The sequence below is a fragment of the Acipenser ruthenus genome, chromosome 45 (genome assembly GCF_902713425.1).
Source record: "Acipenser ruthenus chromosome 45, fAciRut3.2 maternal haplotype, whole genome shotgun sequence".
NCBI classification, from domain to species: Eukaryota; Metazoa; Chordata; class Actinopteri; order Acipenseriformes; family Acipenseridae; genus Acipenser; species Acipenser ruthenus.
Genome location: NC_081233.1, coordinates 9,973,234 through 9,990,381, shown reverse-complemented (window position 1 = coordinate 9,990,381; position 17,148 = coordinate 9,973,234). Strand labels below are relative to the sequence as shown.

Here is a 17,148-nt window from a genome sequence, read left to right as displayed (position 1 = left end):
AGACACTCTGAAACACTAACCCCCTCACACACAGACACTCTGAAACACTAACCCCCTCACACACAGACACTCTGAAACACTAACCCCCTCACACACAGACACTCTGAAACACTAACCCCCTCACACACAGACACTCTGAAACACTAACCCCCTCACACACAGACACTCTGAAACACTAACCCCCTCACACACAGACACACTGAAACACTAACCCCCTCACACACAGACACTCTGAAACACTAACCCCCTCACACACAGACACTCTGAAACACTAACCCCCTCACACACAGACACACAGACACTCTGAAACACTAACCCCCTCACACACAGACACTCTGAAACACTAACCCCCTCACACACAGACACTCTGAAACACTAACCCCCTTACACACAGACACTCTGAAACACTAACCCCCTCACACACAGACACTCTGAAACACTAACCCCCTTACACACAGACACTCTGAAACACTAACCCCCTCACACAGACACACTGAAACACTAACCCCCTCACACACAGACACACTGAAACACTAACCCCCTTACACACAGACACTCTGAAACACTAACCCCCTCACACACAGACACTCTGAAACACTAACCCCCTCACACACAGACACTCTGAAACACTAACCCCCTCACACACAGACACACTGAAACACTAACCCCCTCACACACAGACACTCTGAAACACTAACCCCCTCACACAGACACTCTGAAACACTAACCCCCTCACACACAGACACTCTGAAACACTAACCCCCTCACACACACACAGACACTCTGAAACACTAACCCCCTCACACAGACACTCTGAAACACTAACCCCCTCACACACACACAGACAGACACTCTGAAACACTAACCCCCTCACACACAGATAGACATGCAGGGGAGAGAGAGAGACGGAGAGAGAGGAAAAGAGTGAAGAGGGGGACAGAAAAGGAAGCAGAGACAGCACACAAGGGAGAGATGGAAAGAGTGAGGGAGAGAAACAGCTAGTTTGTACTCTGAACTTGAGGGAGGTCAAACGGAAGGTTGCTGGAAAGTGAAAACTCACGACGAAGTGAGACAGTAAATTCAGCACCTCGGGTCTGTCTGCAATATTAAACAGAGCAGAGAGGGGAGGGGAGAGGAGAGGAGAGAGAGAGAGGAGGGAGTGCTCTGTAGCCCCGGGGTCTTTCTGTTTTACGTCTCTAATTAAAAGAGAGGAGAGCGCAGAGACACACTGGGAGCTGTCAATCCCACAGCAATCCCCCTCGAAGTGCTTCATAAAACATTAAGGGCAGCCGGGATGGATTGTGTGATTACCTGCCTCTCCTATTCACGCAGCGCTGCTCTGAATGGCAGCAAAGTATTGAACTGGCTCACAATGGAGAGAGAGAGAGAGAGAGGGGAGGGGGGGGAGAGAGAGAGAGAGGGGAAGGAGGGAGAAAGAGAGGGGGAGAAGGGGGAGCGATGGAGAGGGAGAGAGCGAGAAGGGGAGCGAGGAAGGAGAGGGAGAAAGAGAGGGGGGGGAGGGGGAAGGAGAGAGAGAGAGGGGGAGCGAGAGAGAGAGAGCCTCCTGCCACAGGGTCAGAGACACACAGCAGGCTCACTCGACTCACAGATGGCATTCGGTTTATTTCCCGTCTGTTTTTCGTGTTCTCTTAACGCAGTGGATCTTTAGCAATACTTGTTGAACTTGTAACGTCTATCAAGTATCTGAACTTGAACTTGAACTTCTGAGAGTGCGAGAGAGACTGGGGAGGGAGAGAGGAGGGAGAGAGGGAGGGAGGGAGGGAGGGAGGGAAACAGGGTATTTAATAATCCTCAGTGTGAATTCACAGCTCTGTATTTTCCACTTTGGGCAGAACAGAGTCACACAAACACTAGTGACACTCCAGAAGGGTTTTATATATATTTGTAAAGATTTTATTGAACTAAATAAACCAAAAACAGACAATATGAGAATCGAAGCCAGCCCGACCAGGAGAGGCAGTTTTGGAACGTTACTTTTTTTTTTAGTTCTCAAAACCGACTTTCCACGAGGGGGCGACTTTGAGTAAAAAAAAAAAAAAAAAAAAAAAAATAGAAAATAAACATTTTTTTTTCTTGAAATTGTAAAAGTAAACAAAACAAAAAGACAAGAATAGTAACAACAATACTACAACTACTAATATTTAACATAACTGTAATAAGATCATTTTCTGTTGACAAGTCTGAAATGAAAGACGTCCGTGTAATTAAGTTTATATAAAAAGTACTCTGAGAAGCTCCAACTCGAGATAATACATCAACAAAACGACCTTAAAAAGATACAAACATTTCAGTGAACGCAGACTGCGAAGCGACTGCTCGCCTTGTCAGTTATTGCAGGATGAAGAATACTCTTGTAAACTAGAGGAGACAGTCCAGCCCCATCAATCACTTCCAAAAACAAACAAGAAACACACACGCACGCACGCACGCACGCACACACGCACCTTCTACTGTAAAACCAAACTCTTAAAGCAACGCAGGGAGCGAGGCAAGTAGCAGTCAGGGTTCCAATTCCAATTCCTTTTGAAAATCAATTCCAAATTCCAATTCCATTCCCTTTTAATCCATTCCAAACACGCCGCTGATCAGAACTGCTTGAAATGAAAGCGGCTGAACGACGCAGAGATTATTATGACGTCTCTAAATGATGAATTCCATCGAAGGAACTGGAAAGTGATTTTAAAAAGGGAATCGTGAGGAACCGATTAATAATAATAATAATAATAATAATAATAATAATAATAATAATAATAATAATGTTGTTTGAATCCACTTTAGTTTGCCAGAAGTTGGTTGTTACAGTTTTTGTAAGTTTAAGTTGCAGTCTTTAACAGTGGAGACACAAACATCAAGTCTGAATCACTACATTACAAATTTCTGCATCTATATTTATATTGCTTCATTTAAAAAATGCCAGCTAACAAACCCCCTTAGTTCTCTCCATTTATTAAAACCACCCACAGTAAAAACGTCATGTATAGGTTCCAATATAATAATAATAATAATAATAATAATAATAGGTTAAAAATGTATCATAGTAGAATGATGAGTTGTTTCTGTTACGAGTTGAATACATTTCCCCTATTCATAACCAAGACAAACCAACCAAAATACTTTTTTGGTTTCTATAGTAACCGTAACATCCCAGAATACATTTTCAAAGTTCCCTTCCTGGTGCAGCAATATCCGTCAGTCTGGCTTTAAATAGCAAGAGACAGATGAACAGACAGCTCTGCACACTGAGACACTCAAACTCACTGTCTTCCACACCAGGGGTACGGGGGGGCGGGGGGGGGGGGGGGGGGGCGATCAGGGCTGGTAGGGCTCGGGAGGGGTACAGGGGGTCAGGTCACTGGAAGGTGAAGGGCTCGTGGGGTAAGCTGTAGTAGAAGTGGCTGTCCACGTGCTGCTGCAGCGCCTCCTTGTGGAACTCGAGGGGAAACCTCTCACTGCAGATCGGACACTCCTTCCACTGCGCTGAACTGGACTGCCTGGGACAGGAGAGGAGAGAGAGATCAGGGAGGGGACCTGCAGGGTGAAATAGGGTGCAGGGTGCAGTGTGTTTACCTGGCAGGGTGCAGGGTGTTTACCTGGCAGGGTGCAGTGTGTTTACCTGGCAGGGTGCAGTGTGTTTACCTGGCAGGGTGCAGGGTGCAGTGTGTTTACCTGGCAGGGCAGGGTGCAGTGTGTTGCAGTGCGTGTTCCAGCTCTGGCAGCAGCGGGGAGGTCTCGTCTCCGGAGCTCGTCACACTCAGTGCTGACGGCTCCTCCTGCTCATCTTCATCATCCTCCTGAACAGAGACACAGGATCAGCCTCCGGAAACAACGGAAAAGCAATTCACAAAGCACGGCACTGTCTGTCTATCTGCCTCACCGAGTCGGAGCTGTCTGTCTGTCTGCCTCACCGAGTCGGAGCTGTCTGTCTGTCTGCCTCACCGAGTCGGAGCTGTCTGTCTGTCTGCCTGCCTGTCTGCCTCACCGAGTCGGAGCTGTCTGTCTGTCTGTCTGCTTGCCTCACCGAGTCGGAGCTGTCTGTCTGTCTGCCTGCCTGTCTACCTCACCGAGTCGGAGCTGTCTGTCTGTCTGCCTGCCTGTCTGCCTCACTGAGTCGGAGCTGTCTGTCTGTCTGTCTGCCTGCCTGTCTGCCTCACCGAGTCGGAGCTGTCTGTCTGTCTGCCTGCCTGTCTGCCTCACTGAGTCGGAGCTGTCTGTCTGTCTGTCTGCCTGCCTGTCTGCCTCACCGAGTCGGAGCTGTCTGTCTGTCTGCCTGCCTGTCTGCCTCACTGAGTCGGAGCTGTCTGTCTGTCTGTCTGCCTGCCTGTCTGCCTCACCGAGTCGGAGCTGTCTGTCTGTCTGCCTGCCTGTCTGTCTGCCTCACTGAGTCGGAGCTGTCTGTCTGTCTGTCTGCCTGCCTGTCTGCCTCACCGAGTCGGAGCTGTCTGTCTGTCTGCCTGCTTGCCTGCCTCACTGAGTCGGAGCTGTCTGTCTGTCTGCCTGCCTGCTTGCCTGCCTGTCTGCCTCACCGAGTCGGAGCTGTCTGTCTCCGTCCCGCCCACAGGGAGGTGTGAGGCGATGGGGGCGGGCTGGCTGATGACCACGCCCCCCCTGGCCGGTTGCCGCGGCGAGGGGGGCGGGGTCTGGAAGCCGGGGGTCTCCGTGGCGACGGCGGTGTTGTCACACAGGCTGTACGCGCTGCGCTCGCGGGGGGGGCGCATGTCTTCGGGGGACTCGTCCTCCGAGTTCAAGAGGGGGGAGTCGGGGCGGCCTGGGAGAGGGGGGGGGAGGAAAAAACAAGAGGTAAAGAGATTGGAGACATTGCAGCGAGAGGAGGAGAGAAACACTGAGAGAACTGACACAGCCTGAGGGAAAAAACAACAAAAAGAAACTCAAACCGCACTTTCTGTTCTGATCTAGTGTGAGAAATGAGCAAATTAGATTGTGTGTCACTTACACAGGGGTTAATACCGTGAGTGAGTGTGTGAGTGAGTGAGTGAGGGAGTGTGGTGGGGGTGGGGGTGGGGGTTGGGGTTGGGGTTAGTTATGATGTTACTCACTGGGAGTCTCAGAGACAGCATCTTTCCACTTGGAGTTGGCCACGCTGTCCAGTCTCTGCTCCAGCTTCTGCATGTACTGCAGCAGCTCCTGAGAGAGACAGAGAGAGAGAGTGAGACAGAGAGAGAGAGAGGAGAGACAGAGACAGAGAGAGTCACAGAGAGAGAGAGAGAGACAGACACAGAGAGCGAGACACGGAGAGAGAGACACAGAGAGAGAAAGACACAGAGAGAGAGAGACAGAGAGGGGCATCAATAAACACAGGGAACCTGACCCCTACCCTCCCCCGCATTCCCTCCAGCAGCCCGTCTCCCCTCCTCCTCCTCCTCCTCTCACCTGTTTCTCAGCCAGCAGCTGCTCCTTCTCTTTCTGCGAGATGCGCAGAGTGGACTTCAGCTCCTTCAGCTCTCTGACCGTCTCTCCCAGCTGAACCTGCAGGGGGCAGTGTGACTCAGCACAGGCAGAGCGACAGCGCAGGGAAATGCAGTACAGTCCCCATGTCCCTTGTGTTCAGCTCTGGCTTTGCATCCCCCCTCTAGAATGAACTCATTTCGCTTCATAAAGTCGAATGAAAACTGCTGAACATATTGAATCCCCTATCCGCCTTTGTAGTGTTCCATAAACTCCTAGCAAAACCAGGAATGGATCAAACTGCTCTGCACCGGGAGTCTTATTGCCATCCCTGATCTATATATAGTGTTGATATTTACCCGGTTGCAGTCTCTCTCCCTCCCCAGCTCCACCTCCAGCTTCTCCCTCTGCATCCTCTCCTCCTGCAGCCCCTCCTCCAGAGTAAGGACCTCCCCCTCCAGACGCACCAGCTTCTCCTTCTGCATCTGGGGGGCGGGACACACATGAAAACAGGGCTGAACTAACACACGGAGTGCATGCGTGTGTGCGTGCGTGTGCGTATCTCTGTGTGTAATCTTCCTCTCCCTCACCTCTGGGAAAAAAAAAACACACTGCCTGTAAGATCCTGTAAAACTGGAGGCGAGAGAGCGGGAGGGAGGGGAGGGTGTGTGTGTGTGTGTGTGTGTGTGTGTGTGTGTGTGTGTGTGTGTGTGTGTGTGTGTGTGTGTGGGGGGGGGGGGGAGAATTACAGGATGGGAAATAAGACTCCCGTTGTATAGCAGTTTGATCCATTCCTGGTTTTAAAAAGACACACACCTGACTCGTACACTGTGGGTAGTCAAGTTGGTATTAAAACCTGGACTGGGTGAAGCTTCTCTGCACTGGGAGTCTGGCTCCCGTCCCTGTGTGTGTTTCTGGTACCTCGGAGCTCTGCAGGAGGGCGATTCTCTCCTTCAGCCACTGCGCTCGGTCCTCCTTCCAGGCCAGGGTGCCCTGGGCCAGCTGGATGTTCAGCTCCGCCCCCTCGAGGCGGGCCTTGTGCAGCTCGGACATGGTGCGGTCCCGCATCGCCGCGGCGCTCCCCAGCTCCGCCCCCAGCAGCTCAGCCTTCTGCTGACTGGCAGAGAGCTGGTCCTGAGAGCAACGCAGCTGTTCACGCAACAGCACAGTGTACTCCTGCAGAAAGAGAGAGGAGAGAGGGGAGAGGAGGGGGGAGGAGAGGAGAGAGGAGGGGGGAGGAGAGGAGAGGAGAGAGGAGGGAGAGAGGAGGGGAGAGAGGAGATGGAGAGGAGAGAGAGGAGGGGGAGAGGAGAGAGGAGGGGGAGAGGAGAGAAGAGAGGAGGGAGAGGGGGAGAGGAGGAGACAGACACACGGAAATGTTATTCGTGTTATTCTTCCTCGCTCCTCCTCTCCCTCTCCCTCCTCTGCTCCGTCTCTCTCACCTTGTTCTCGAGGGCGGTGCTCAGCTTGCTTTGCAGCTTGCTGATCTCGTCTCTCAGCTGCAGTGCCTGCGTGTCTCTCTCTGCCAAGGAGCTCCGCAGAGTCTGGAAATCAGCAGCCAGGCGGCGCAGCTCCAGCTCAGAGGAGCGAAGCTTCAACTACACAGAGAGACAGAGACAGAGAGACAGAGAGACAGAGACACGCAGAGAGAGAGGCAGAGAGAGAGGCAGAGAGAGAGGCAGAGAGAGAGGCAGAGAGAGAGGCAGAGAGAGAGAGACACGCAGAGAGAGAGGCAGAGAGAGAGGCAGAGAGACAGAGACAGAGAGACAGAGACACGCAGAGAGAGAGGCAGAGAGAGGCAGAGAGAGAGGCAGAGAGAGAGGCAGAGAGAGAGAGACATGCAGAGAGAGAGGCAGAGAGAGAGGCAGAGAGAGAGAGACACGCAGAGAGAGAGGCAGAGACAGAGGCAGAGAGACACAGACACGCAGAGAGAGAGGCAGAGAGAGAGAGGCAGAGAGACAGAGACACGCAGAGAGAGAGGCAGAGAGAGAGACACGCAGAGAGGCAGAGAGAGAGAGAGAGAGGCAGAGAGACAGGCAGAGAGAGAGGCAGAGAGAGAGGCAGAGAGACAGAGACACGCAGAGAGAGAGGCAGAGAGAGAGACACGCAGAGAGAGAGGCAGAGAGACAGGCAGAGAGAGAGACACGCAGAGAGAGAGGCAGAGAGACAGAGAGAGAGGCAGAGAGAGGGAGAGGGAGAGAGAGAGACAGACAGAGGCAGACAGAGAGACAGGCAGAGAGAAGCACAGAGATACAGACAAGCAGAGAGAGAGGCAGAGACAGAGACACGCAGAGAGGCAGAGAGAGAGGCAGAGAGAGAGAGGCAGAGAGACAGGCAGAGAGAGAGACACGCAGAGAGAGAGGCAGAGAGACAGAGACACGCAGAGAGAGAGGCAGAGAGAGAGACACGCAGAGAGAGAGGCAGAGAGACAGGCAGAGAGACAGAGAGAGAGGCAGAGAGAGGGAGAGGGAGAGAGAGAGACAGACAGAGGCAGACAGAGAGACAGGCAGAGAGAAGCACAGAGATACAGACAAGCAGAGAGAGAGGCAGAGACAGAGACACGCAGAGAGAGGCAGAGAGAGAGGCAGAGAGAGAGAGGCAGAGAGACACGCACACACACACAGACAGAAACAGAAACAGAGACACAGGCAGGCAGGCAGGCAGACAGACAGACAGACACAGAGGGTCAGTTTCATGTCATCTCTCCGTACCCTTATGAAAGGGTTAGCAAAGTGTTTCCATCCCAGTGAAGCAGCCGCTGGGTTACCTGCAGTCTCTCCTTCTCCTCCTCCTCCTCTCGGAGCTGCTTGCTGAGCTGCTCGTGTTGAAAGGAGAGCTTCTTCACTCGGTCCTTCATCCTGCACACACACAACACACAGAACAGAGACACTGAATCCACACAGCCACTGAATCCACAGAGCCACTGAATCCACAGACACACTGAATCCACACAGCCACTGAATCCACACAGCCACTGAATCCACAGACACTGAATCCACACAGCCACTGAATCCACAGACACACTGAATCCACAGACACACTGAGTCCACAGAGCCACTGAATCCACACAGCCACTGAATCCACACAGCCACTGAATCCCTTTTTCAATTCCAATTCCCATTCCCTTTTGATCAATTCCAAAGCCAATTCCAAGCACACACTCACACACTCTCACACACGCACGCACACACGCACACACGCACACGCACACACGCACACACGCACACACACACACACACACACACTCTCACCTGTCCAGCTCAGTCTCTCTCTCCAGCACCTTCCTGTTGATGATTTTCATGTCCTCCTCCAGCTCGATGATTCGCTCCTGGTTCTCGGCTCGCTGGCAAATCAGAGCGTCCCGTTCCGAGGTCACCTCCTCCTTCTCACGCATCACTTCCTGTGGGGGGAAAAAATAAATATATACACACACACACATATATATATATATATAACTCCCCACTCCTAATCCCCTCTGCTCTCCTCTCACCTCATACTGCTGCTGTAGTCGCCTCTTCTCCTCCTCAGCTCTCTCCACTCCTCTTTCCCGCTCTCTCACTCGCTCCGTCAGCGCATCCTTCTGTCTCTCAGACTCCTCCCTCTCTGCCAGGAGCCCCGCCCTCTCCTGTAGACACGCCTCCAGGCGGCTCTGCGAGTGACAGGTGCAGGTGGATCACGTGTCACGTGCCCCTCCCCCTCCCTCTCCCCTCCTCCTCTATCCTATCCTCCTCCCCCTCTGCTCTCACCTGCAGCATCTCCGCTCTGGGGATGACGACCAGCATGTCGTCCCCGTTCTCCCACTCCCCCCCCTCCACCGCGACAAGCTCCTCGAGGGGGGTGGGCGTGCGGAAGGTGAAGGGGGGGCTGCGCGCGCTCACCTCCCCCCCGCTGCTCACATAGCAGAACTGGAAGGGGTCCGCGCTGGCCTTGGGAAGGTAGGAAGCTGAGAGAGAGAGAGAGAGAAAGAGCCTCCATTAAGACTCTCATTGCGTAGGTACAGTATGGTACACTGTGGTACAGTACAGTGTGTTTCCCGTACCTTGGAACTGCACAGAGCAGTTGGCTGCCTGACCCTCCTCATAGTTGTCCGGAGCGAGTGACCAGACAAAGGTGTGATAATCTCGAACTGACGACCAGCCCACCTGGGAGAGGTGATCAATCACAAACTAGCATTAGAAAAACGCCTGTCTGCTTGACTCGGTTTCTTCTAGTTTCAATAACACTGATGAAGGCACTAGCATTAGAAACGCCTGTCTGCTTGACTCGGTTTCTTCTAGTTTCAGTAACACTGATGAAGGCGCTAGCATTAGAAACGCCTGTCTGCTTGACTCGGTTTCTTCTAGTTTCAATAACACTGATGAAGGCACTAGTATTAGAAACGCCTGTCTGCTTGACTCGGTTTCTTCTAGTTTCAATAACACTGATGAAGGCACTAGCATTAGAAACGCCTGTCTGCTTGACTCGGTTTCTTCTAGTTTCAGTAACACTGATGAAGGCACTAGCATTAGAAACGCCTGTCTGCTTGACTCGGTTTCTTCTAGTTTCAGTAACACTGATGAAGGCACTAGCATTAGAAACGCCTGTCTGCTTGACTCGGTTTCTTCTAGTTTCAGTAACACTGATGAAGGCACTAGCATTAGAAACGCCTGTCTGCTTGACAGGAGAGAAGCGGTTCACGAGATATAGCCTCTGTGCCTCACCTTGAAGATCCCGATCCAGTCCCTGGCTGCCCAGCGGTGCCGCGCGGTCAGTGTGTAGTGACACTCTACCCGTGTGTCCGGGATGTAGCTCCGTGCCACGTTGTGGAACACGACCCCTGAGAGGGGCGGGGCCTGAGCCCACACGCTGACCTGCGACCCCTCCATGTCAATCAAACAGGCTGTGTCGAAAAAAAAGAAACAGAAGACAAATGGAGTGCGATACTCATGACACACAGAAACAAATGCCAGTTTCCCACTTAGCCAAAGAGACTCCCTGGCAGGATTATCACATCTCCACATTTTAAATTTCATCCAAGGAATTGATTTTAAAAAGGAACTGGCATTGATTCCCAGTCTGATTCCAGCCCAACCCAAATCTATTTCCCCCCACAGTGAGCTCCATACCCTGCAGCTGAATTCCACCCAAGCACGCCAAATAAATATCCTTCATATCTCATCTGTCCTGAAGCATGTGACTTTAAACAGAGACAATTGAGGTGGTTGCTGTCTTGAAACTCACACTAGCCCTGCTGCTGCTGCTGCACCCAGTCCTGGGGTTCAGAGCTCCCCTCAATGAAGTCCATTATCATTATTATTAATATTGAAATGATCAGGAGCCAGGAGTTTGAGCAGGGTTACAAACTCACACTAGCCCTGCTGCTGCTGCTGCTGCTGCACCCAGTCCTGGGGTTCAGAGCTCCCCTCAATGAAGTCTATTATTATTATTATTATTATTATTATTATTATTGAGATGATCAGGAGCCAGGAGTTTGAGCAGGGTTACAAACTCACACTAGCCCTGCTGCTGCTGCTGCTGCTGCACCCAGTCCTGGGGTTCAGAGCTCCCCTCAATGAAGTCTATTATTATTATTATTATTATTGAGATGATCAGGAGCCAGGAGTTTGAGCAGGGTTACAAACTCACACTAGCCCTGCTGATGCTGCTGCTGCTGCTGCACCCAGTCCTGGGGTTCAGAGCTCCCCTCAATGAAATCTATTATTATTATTATTAATATTGAGATGATCAGGAGCCAGGAGTTTGAGCAGGGTTACAAACTCACACTAGCCCTGCTGCTGCTGCTGCACCCAGTCCTGGGGTTCAGAGCTCCCCTTGTTCAGGTGTATTATTGAAATGACTGGCTCCTGATCATATCAATAATATACTCTATTGAGGGTCCTATGTTATAATTGCAATTAAATTACGAGTCGCACAATTACTACAGTCGAGCTCTTATTAAATTAAAACATGCTGGCATCAACACGAGAGACAGCGGCAGTGAAGCGCGTCTTTATTTAGGCTGTTTTCCAAGGACTTCTGAAACATGAAGCGACTTGCGAAACTTCGAACTCACGGGGGAGGCAAAATGTGACATTGCCTGCGCATGAACAACAGAGTAAAAAAAACAACGATATAAACATATTATGAAGTGGGAATTGTGGGCGACCTGGGCAGCGTATTGTTGATTCAGTACCAGTGTTTTAAAAAAGGTACTGTACTAAATATTTTGACTGGATAGGTTTTTTTTTTTTTTTTTTTTTTTTTTTTAAATATCATTAAACCTAAATTGCTGGACTTTAGCTCCGTTCGTTAGCTACAGTCAGGGTCTGAATTGCAGAAGCTATCGTTCTGTAGTGGGAAAGCTTGTACAGATTATTATATATGTGCGTGTGAGTGTATAATTAATATACGTGCCGTCCAAAAAACGACTAGCAAATTACAGATGGGTAACACACAGCGCTTTCTGAGGGAAAGGTGGAGTTTTTTTTAAATACAACGTCGAGAAAGAAAATAATGGGTTTATGTGGGAAAAAAAGGTGTGTTTTTCTACACAAACAACAACAGAAGCCTGGAATCCTGCTTGGCGGTGCTGGTTTCGTGTAGCGAGGTCTGTTTAAGTCGCCGCGATGTTCTGAATTGTATGTTGTGTTATTATTAGTAACACAACAACTCAACAATAAACTCCGGCCGGCGAGACCAGTGCGCGCTCCTTCACAGGCAAAGTTTATTTTCATGCATTAGTAACACAACGCTCTTTATACAAAACAAGCCCGTTAGTTTCTGCATGCCGTAGATCTAAAATACCAGCGTCTATCTATTATTATTAATGATATTATTACAGAACAAAGCCAGCGTGCATACGCACCCGCGAGGCTGCCCGAGAGCCCGTATTTAAACACTGCGCACTTGACGTTCAGCAAAACAACAAAAAAAACGAAAATCAGACATCTTTAAGCTGAGCACGACATTTTTTTCCCCACAAACTGCACCGAGAGAAAAGCGAGAAAAATAAAAACAAGCTCTTTTATTTCGACTCACGTAGTTGGATTTCGACGCCGCTTCTTTTTCAGCAGCGGTTTAAACGTGTCCTTTTTCTTGATCTACAAAAAACCACCAAACGAACACAGCAACGCTTCTCCCTTAATTACCCTCGACAGACACACTACCAGCTGTTAACCGAGCACTACAATAACAGAAACACAGACCCTGACAGTCAGACCCCCTGCCGGGAATTGTAGTTTTTTGAAGGCGCGTTTTCGTGGACGGTCTACAAGTCACGGACTACAAACCCCGTCCGGCCTGTCGCCAGCGGAGAACGACCATGTGCACGGGCGACGAAGCGGATTCTGGGAATTGTAGTTCAAAACACCGTTCTGCGATCCCAAGCCTCCGTCGTTGCGCACTACAGATTCCAGAAAGCATTTTGATGAAAGCATCGCCGTGATGACTTGCCGATACGAAAAGAAACGCTGCCTGTCGGAAACGGCAGCCGCGTTTATTTGTTTGTGATATTTTCGCTGTTCCAGCGGCGGCAGTTCGCTTGCTGCCCTGTGCCTAAAAATACCTCCCCGGTGTCTGTTTACTGCATGGCGCTGACTTCTTTAAGGCAGGCCTGGTTGATGGTACTGTTGGTGTACATTGCCGTGGAAGATTCAGATCCATTGCTGGCTCCCTTCATGCCACACTAAACATCCCCGTGTCCTGCACACATGATCATACCCAGGGAGGGGCTCATCTGTGAGCCACATGTCCTGGAAGAGGGGTAGCATTTTATTTTCTAGCGCTGATGTACTGATCTTTATTAACAGCAGCTCCCGTATGTGCTTCAAGTTCTTATCTGCGTGTGGATTTGAAAAAAAGATAAAAAAAATAAAGAAATATTATTATTATTTATTTCTTAGCAGACGCCCTTATCCAGGGCGACTTACAATTGTTACAAGATATCACATTATTTCACATTATACAGATATCACATTATTTTACATACAATTACCCATTTATACAGTTGGGTTTTTACTGGAGCAATCTAGGTAAAGTACCTTGCTCAAGGGTACAGCAGCAGTGTCCCCCACTGGGGATTGAACCCACAACCCTCTGGTCAAGAGTCCAGAGTCCAGAGCCCTAACCACTACTCCACACTGCTGCCCTAGGAGGTAGATAAACAAAGAGACAGAAAAAAGACAATTAAAGACAAAGAAAAAAAGATGATTAAGAAAGCGAGCCAGCAGGTATTGAATTGTGTGTCGTGTGCGGAGGGTGTTTTAGAGCCTGCTTTCTCTGCCTCGGTGAAGCTACACTGCAAATCAACGTGCTCCTGATTACACAGCTCTGTACAGAGAGAGGAGCCGCTATCAGTGAGAGGAGAGACTCACCGTGTACAAAAGAGAGGGGGGGGGGAAAGAGAGGGAGAGGGAGAGAAATGGACTGGGAACGAGAAAGAGAAGGAGGGAAAGAAAGAGGAGAGGAGGAGGGAAAGAAAGAGGAGGAGGAGGGAAAGAAAGAGGAGGAGGAGGGAAAGAAAGAGGGCAGAAAGAAGAAGAGATAGAGAAGAGGGATTGGGAAGAGAGGAGAGAGATGCGAATGAGAAAAGTGAAGGAGGGAGAAGGAGGGAAAGAAAGAGGAGGAGGAGGGAAAGAAAGAGGGCAGAAAGAAGAAGAGAGAGAAGAGGGATTGGGAAGAGAGGAGAGAGATGCGAATGAGAAAAGTGAAGGAGGGAGAAGGAGGGAAAGAAAGAGGAGGAGGGAAAGAAAGAGGGCAGAAAGAAGAAGAGATAGAGAAGAGGGATTGGGAAGAGAGGAGAGAGAGAGAGAGAGAGAGAGAGAGAGAGAGTGTTTAGTATGCACGGCCAAGCCAAGCCATCTGCTTAGCTCAGCAATCCGTGTCGTATAACTGTCTCTGCCTCTCTGGCTGCATAAAAAATGTCCCGGATTTGATGTAATTCTGAGGAATTAATGACAGCTTTACGCAGGACGAGCGACAAGGGGGCGATTAGGGTTTCATCAGCCATCTGAGCAAGACTGCGCCAAGACCCTGTGAAATATACCCACACCACCACTTATTACACAGAACAGCACCAGAGAAACACACGGCTCATTACAAGAGAGTCAAAAACACAGGGAGGAAGAACACCTGCCAGGAAATAAGACTCCTGCTGCACAGCAGCTTCACCCAGTCCAGGTTTTACTGCAACCAGCTTGAACAGAGCCTGTGTGTCTAGATCACAAGCGCAGGGGGGTCTGAATCAACTCTTATTTCAATAAGAAAAAAAAAAAAAAAAAATCAATTACATCCTGCCCCTGATTATCACTTCCTTCCTGTGTAACAGTCAGTAGGGTCCCCCCGTCCCCATCCTTTATCTGGAGAAATGGGGTTCTGCTGCTCCCCTCACCCCCAGTATAAAAAGTTATTTTTTAATTAAACTAAACTTTGATTGTTACACAGAGGGTGAAGGGTTATCCTGATATCTGTAAAATACAGCCCCCCCCCCAGCCCCCCACCCTCTATATTAAAAATCACTGCTGTGTTTTTTTTAATCCGAGCTGCTACATTTACAAGCAGACTGAGTGTTTTACAAGAAAGCCCAGTAAGATCTCACCGCGCGGTGGGCAGCTCTGAAATATAGCCCCTGGCTTATCGGTCTGATGCAGCGGGCCTTGTTTGTTTTTTAAAAGGACGTTGCTCTTCTTCATGTGGGGGGGGGGGTATGCTGATGGACTTTTTAAAATGACAGCAGGAGAGTTAGTTGAACCCGTTTCTTAAACCCCATACGCTGTGTCATCTGTTTTAACTTCATACCCGACACCCAAAAAATAAGAAACCTCTGTCATATAACCCAGTCGATCAGGAATTTTTTTTAATTAAAATATTTTAGAAATTTTAAAACTGTTTGTGTGAAGTCTGTGGAGTTCCAGAAGTTGCCTGGCCAAAACTCTGAAAAAAGAAAACTCCAAACAAACATCCATGCATTATAAAATAGATACATACAGATAGGAAACTTTACATGGTATAATTCTGCATGCAGGGACTGCAGGGGATGGAATGATGTGACGGAGGAGAAGCAAATTGTTACCTTTGCCATAGACATACACAGGTAGGATAACTCAAAGTGTGTCTCTGGCAGAGCCAGTGTCATGTATAATGAGAAAGCAGTGCAAAAATGCACTTCCAGAAAGACACTTCGGCCAGCAATACACGACTGTGCACTAGATGGTGCTGGCCCTCGTTTCTATAAAGACACTTTGGCCGATCTAGCCCGTGTTACACGCGTCTGTGTCGGGCAGCCAGAACTGACGCTCCAAAGCTCAGGTGAAACGCATCAGAGATTGATCAAATAATAAAATGAACTCAGCATGTTAGCAACTGCTGTAAGAAAAAAAAAAAACTCCAACTGATGTTCCCAACCCTGTTCTAAATGGTTTAACTGAACCTGTCAGACCTCCATCCAGACCCTGCAGTCGTTCATTCTCTCATGTTACTGGCTGTTAGACCTGCCCGTGTGGAAGAATGGCCCTCCAGGTCTGTGATTAGACAGCGCTGATGTCATGGCACATCAGAGCATGCTGTAAGGGGCTTGTCTGTATAATGGAGTTTCATCAGCAGCCATACAGTAAATATCTTAAGCCAGGCATGTCAGAATGGGTTCCTAGAGGGGGGGGGGGGGGGGGGGGGGGGCGCAGTGTCTTCTGGCTTTCGTTCCACCCCGAGCTCTCCAATTACTTAATGGCTCTGATTATTTGATTAATTAGAGAAATCTATCGCTTCTCTCCAGGCCTCAGAGTGTTTCATAGGCAGCACCTCTTGAATCAAGTGCATTGTTTAAATCATCAACGGTAAAGAGACCTTGAAAAAATATTAAACACGTCCAGCTGAGAAAATGATATAGATTCACAATTCAGCAAATGTATGGGACTAACTGATGAGCAACGCATTGGGTTATGTACAATTGTAAACATTTACAATGTTGTGGGTGAAGTACAGTTTGTCTTGTTTGTAGTGATTTGTGCAGCTGTCAATCACAGCATTGACAGCTGTACCATTTCCTGGTGTCAAACAGACACATGTACCACATTCTGACGAGGTACCACTTTCTGGATATGTACCACATTCTGACGAGATACAACTTTCTGGATATGTACCACATTCTGACGAGATACCACTTTCTGAATATGTACCACATTCTGATGAGATACCACATTCTGAATATGTACCACATTCTGATGAGATACCACATTCTGAATATGTACCACATTCTGATGAGATACCACATTCTGATGAGGTTACACTTTCTGGATATGTACCACATTCTGATGAGGTACCACTTTCTGAATATGTACCGCTTTCTGAATATGTACCACATTCTGATGAGATACCACATTCTGAATATGTACCACATTCTGACGAGGTTACACTTTCTGGATATGTACCACATTCTGATGAGGTACCACTTTCTGGCCCGACGTTCTTGCTCAAATACACCACCAGCACCATTTAGGGCCGCTCTAATAAAGTGGCCAGGCTGTGCAAGCTAGTGAGTATTGACTGATCTGCGCATGTTTTGGTTCAAGGTGAGTTTAAGAAGCTGTGACCTCCAGAACTGGGAGGAATCACTTGGGGACCGAGTGCTGTGAATAGCACTGAGCGTTTCAAAGAGAACCAGCCCTCTCATTTTCCATTACACACAGACTGGAAACGGAAAGGAAAGGGGGCTGGTATTGTAATCAAGGCTGACGTTGTTCAGCTGTGTGC

The 17,148-nt window shown here is 49.2% G+C and overlaps 1 protein-coding gene across 6 annotated transcripts in view; it reads right to left on the bottom strand.

Annotated features, from left to right (window-relative positions):
* Positions 1 to 1,886: 1,886 nt before the first annotated feature.
* Positions 1,887 to 17,148, bottom strand: part of LOC117967026 (calcium-binding and coiled-coil domain-containing protein 1-like) — a 90,221-nt gene continuing 74,959 nt past the window's right edge. For 2 of the 6 annotated variants that reach the window (XM_059013089.1, XM_059013091.1), the window contains exons 2-15: positions 10,125 to 10,303; positions 9,464 to 9,566; positions 9,171 to 9,367; positions 8,915 to 9,073; positions 8,676 to 8,824; positions 8,192 to 8,282; positions 6,867 to 7,022; positions 6,346 to 6,600; positions 5,784 to 5,909; positions 5,410 to 5,505; positions 5,076 to 5,163; positions 4,545 to 4,786; positions 3,688 to 3,812; positions 1,887 to 3,512 (exon numbers count right to left, since the gene is read on the bottom strand). In XM_059013089.1, the coding sequence (XP_058869072.1) occupies positions 3,371 to 3,512; positions 3,688 to 3,812; positions 4,545 to 4,786; positions 5,076 to 5,163; positions 5,410 to 5,505; positions 5,784 to 5,909; positions 6,346 to 6,600; positions 6,867 to 7,022; positions 8,192 to 8,282; positions 8,676 to 8,824; positions 8,915 to 9,073; positions 9,171 to 9,367; positions 9,464 to 9,566; positions 10,125 to 10,303 (2,108 nt within the window). In that variant the 3' untranslated portion in view covers positions 1,887 to 3,370. Of the gene's footprint in view, positions 3,513 to 3,687; positions 3,813 to 4,527; positions 4,787 to 5,075; positions 5,164 to 5,409; positions 5,506 to 5,783; positions 5,910 to 6,345; positions 6,601 to 6,866; positions 7,023 to 8,191; positions 8,283 to 8,675; positions 8,825 to 8,914; positions 9,074 to 9,170; positions 9,368 to 9,463; positions 9,567 to 10,124; positions 10,304 to 12,441; positions 12,610 to 17,148 lie in introns of those variants that run through there. The other 4 variants (XM_059013090.1, XR_009319737.1, XM_059013092.1 and 1 more) reach the window with 4 other exon arrangements.